Below are 4,030 nucleotides of genomic sequence, written 5' to 3'. Positions count from 1 at the left end.
TGTGTGTGTGTGTGTGTGTGTGTGTGTGTGTGTGTGTGTGTGTATGTATGTATGCATGTATGTATGTATGAGAGAGAGAGAGAAGCAGAGGGGGAGAAATAGTATGTTAAAGCCATTTGAACACTCATCTTATTATTTTGAAGGAAAGAATACGTCATGACTATATTTTTTACATTTTAATAGTTGTACAAGTATTTTTTTTTAAGAGTTAAGATATGTAGGTCTTGGGTAATGGGAGGAGAATTCTAGTCAAAAACCTCGTAGCAGTAAACACGTTTAAAAACATGTTAGTCTGAAAAGAAAAAAATCGTTAAATCGAAAAGATTGCAGGAGTGGACACCTTTGTAAATAAAGACATTCACACCTTACCAAAAATAAAAGTCGAAAGTGTAAATTTTTAACAAATGTTGTACATGGTTTGTGAGCATTGATATGAGTCAGCTTCGGATAAATAATTACTGGGTGCAGCAATTATATTTACCTATTATGTAAACATGATAAGTCATGCATTTCTGTTGAGAAAAGATTTAGGGTTATGGCGAAAGAAAAAGGTGGCCATTTTGAATGCAAATATATGTAAAATATTGTCAGTAAACATAATCAATTTGTAAACTTCCGTTAAACAAAACTTAAAATTTATTTTATTGTAAAATGAATAACGGGTAAATAAATAGACAAATAGATAAACTACATGGTGAAGGTGTATTATGAAAGGCAGTGTTTGTGTCCCCTAGGAATAATTCCAAGGAAAAGGAAGTAACACAGGTCCGTTGTACTAAAAACAAATCGGGCTTTCGTGTTTTTAAAAACAGTTACAGAAATCTCTGACCGGCGTACGGAACGGAACGACCTGTGCTTCATAAACGAAGAATGAGACCCTTTGTATTTCTTTAGGGGGACTGCTGGAAATCCACCAGGGCCTGTGGCCGAGTTTGAGTTCATTCCATCAATGGCCGATATTACATCAGTTTCCTCTATTTCGAGGTTATCAATAATTGCCATCGCAATGTGTAGAGCTGTGGGGCCGAAGAACTAATCTGGCATGGCTATTTGCAAGTGTCCTAACGGAGGTGTGAAAACATTGCTGTATTGCGCATTCTAAGGGTCTGCAGTCGGTGAGCCATTTTTCTCGAGCAGTAACCCTATCTTGTACCGCTCTGAAGTAAACTCTTTTGCAAATCTATACAATGCTTCTGAGTTTGTCTTTATGTTTTTGACACCCTTGACTTCTTTTTCTGCCCTCCCCTTTTCATGGGAGAGTTTGAGTTCATTTTCGATCTCGAGCAATGTCTGTTTGAGATAGGATCCTTTGCTATGCTTTAGGGGCCCATTTAGACTGTTTGAGAGTTTTGCTTGTTGTCTCATTAAATCTTCCTATCCATGGGGATTATATTCTTCCGATGGTTTAACATTCTCTCTGGAGAAAACTGACTGCGTACGTCTTGCATCGTGGAGGCGCAATGGCCCAGTGGTTAGGGCAGCGGACTCGCGGTTGTAGGATCGTGGTTTCGATTCCCAGATCGGGCGTTGTGAGTGTTTATTGAGCGAAAACACTTAAAGCTCCACCAGGCTCCGACAGGGGATGGTGGCGAACTCTGCTGTACTCTTTCACCACAACTTTCTCTCACTCTTCCTGTTTCTGTTGTGCTCGTAACTCAAAGGGTCAGCCTTGTCACACTGTGTCACGCTGAATCTCCCCGAGAACTACGTTAAGGGTACACGTGTCTGTGGAGTGCTCAGCCACTTGCACGTTAATTTCACGAGCAGGCCGTTCCGTTGATCGGATTAACTGGAACCCTCGTCGTCGTAACCGACGGAGTGCCAACCAACGTCATCCACAATTCTCATCAAATGCTGCTCTATGTAAATATCTTACGTAGTGAGACTGGTGGACCCAGTTTCTTTCCATTGACCTATTTCTGAATACATACCCTTCCAATCAGCTTTATGAAAGTTCAGGCTTGAGAAGAATTGGCTGCTTCTAGTACTGTGCGTGTCTGCAATTTTTCTGTGGATCACACATTATAAGTTCTATTAAGTTAAGGTCCGAGAAAATTGTCGGTGTCACATTATGGATGAGCGCCGTATTATTTGTGAAGCAGAGGTCTAGGACATTTTTACCCCTTGTTGGGTCGAGCATTCTCAGCTCCATGAAGAACATGTTTATGAAGTCGAGCAGAGATTCTACTTGTCTCTGTCCATAATACATACATACATACATGCAGAGACACTAGCACACCCGCGCACAGTCTCTTACACATAAACTCTCCCCACTCTCTCTCTCACACACACACATAATGTGCATGCGTGTACACACACACGCACACACACACATTCGATTTCCGAAGTACTGTTTGATATTTTATTTGTATTCTTTTTCAGGTATAATCAAAGGCGAACAGTTCTTTCGAAGTAGATCAACCTACTGTCAATTCGTCAGTTCGCTTTGTTTCACGGCTTGTGTCTGCGCCATCCTCAATTTATCCATGGCAACTATCAACAGGTATATTTTCGTTTGCCATAATCAAATGGGTGGGAAAATGTTCAACCGGCGAAATTCCCTATCGACTATATTTTTGGTGTGGCTAGTTTCCTTCCTGTTGGAATCGGGCAATATATTCGGCTTATATGGACACGAATACGACTATAAACAACATGCGTGTGTTTGGAACAGGGTAGCCAGCCACGCTTATACTTTGTACATAACGCTTGTACTTATTATGTCGCCGCTTTTTTCAGTCGGTGTTCTCAACCTGTTGATCTTACGAAAGATACAGAAGACCAAAATGGATATATGTAAACTTAGCGATACCAACCAGATCCGAGGAAAGAAATCTTGGTTGGCTGAAACTCTCCGAACATCTCGGACGATTTTCCTTCTGTTTATGGTTTTTATGTTTTGCTGGTGCCCATATGTGTTTGTTATCGCATGCGATCCAAAGGATCTACTGCAGGAAGAAGTGTATCTATTCGTGGCCCTTCTGGTGCATTCACACTCCAGTTCAGGATTCTTAGTGTACTGGATCGGCAGCAAAGAGTTCGTTAAAGCTGTCAAGAGGTTGCTTAACATACCGTGCCTAGAATCCAAATCGAAGCAAAGAGTAAAGATTTATGGTATAAGTAGTAACACTACCAACAGGAATTTCGACAACCTCGTTTCATTGCGATTAAGTAAGCAGACCAGCAGAACATCAATGACAAGCAATGTGAACACAAGCTTCGATATGAACAATAAAATGCATCAGCAGAGTGCCTCAAATTTGGAGGAAGGATTTAATCGATTTTATCAACCCCAGATAGACGATAGAGAAAGCTGACCTCGGCGGTATTTGAAGCTAGAATGTAAAGGGCATTAACCAAACAACGCAATGCCTTTTGGTCCGCGTTCTACCGATTCTGGCTGAATATTCAAATGGTTTCTTTATTTAAAAAACAATTTACCCTTCAACTAACCAACCAGCCAACCAACCCACTGGTTGATTCCGAAAGCTGCATTGGTTATAAACGTATACATATCAATCAGAAACCTTAATGTTGGTTTGGTGCATAATTATTGCGGCTCTTTTTCAACAAATTTTATTCAACAAAAACAATAACAATATTTAGCAAAAACACCTTTAACTGCCGGTCTGACCGTCTGCCAAGCAAATGAGAAGCAATAATTGAAGTAGATGGGGAATATGCTCCGGAACAATCATTTAAAGATGTTTTTGTTACATGTTGTTATTGTTTTTGTTGAATAAAATCTGTTGGAAAAAAGCCGCAATAATTATGCACCAGTCCAATATTTTATTGTGGAGACATGTTTTTCTTTGTGTATCTTTATCCACTCATACACATATTCAATAAACAAATTTATCTTTTGTTTGAATATGTTCTACATCCTAAATATAAACACCCTACCTCTCTCTTTGTCTCTCCCTCTCTTCACACATACACGGACACACACACACACACACACACACAGACACACACACACACACACACACACACACACACACACACACACACACACACACACACACACACA

The 4,030-nt window shown here is 40.2% G+C and overlaps 1 protein-coding gene across 1 annotated transcript in view; it reads left to right on the top strand.

Annotated features, from left to right (window-relative positions):
* LOC106877296 (melatonin receptor type 1B-B) overlaps window positions 1-4,009 on the top strand; it is a 12,958-nt gene extending 8,949 nt beyond the window's left edge. Inside the window, exon 3 of the mRNA XM_014926165.2 lies at window positions 2,383-4,009. Within this exon, the coding sequence (XP_014781651.1) occupies window positions 2,383-3,317 (935 nt within the window). The 3' untranslated portion in view covers window positions 3,318-4,009. The remainder of the gene's footprint in view (window positions 1-2,382) is intronic.
* Window positions 4,010-4,030: the final 21 nt, after the last annotated feature.

The sequence above is a fragment of the Octopus bimaculoides genome, chromosome 5, assembly GCF_001194135.2.
Source record: "Octopus bimaculoides isolate UCB-OBI-ISO-001 chromosome 5, ASM119413v2, whole genome shotgun sequence".
NCBI lineage: Eukaryota > Metazoa > Mollusca > Cephalopoda > Octopoda > Octopodidae > Octopus > Octopus bimaculoides.
The sequence above is the reverse complement of the archived record's forward strand: the minus strand, read 5'-3'. Positions and strand labels throughout refer to the sequence as shown.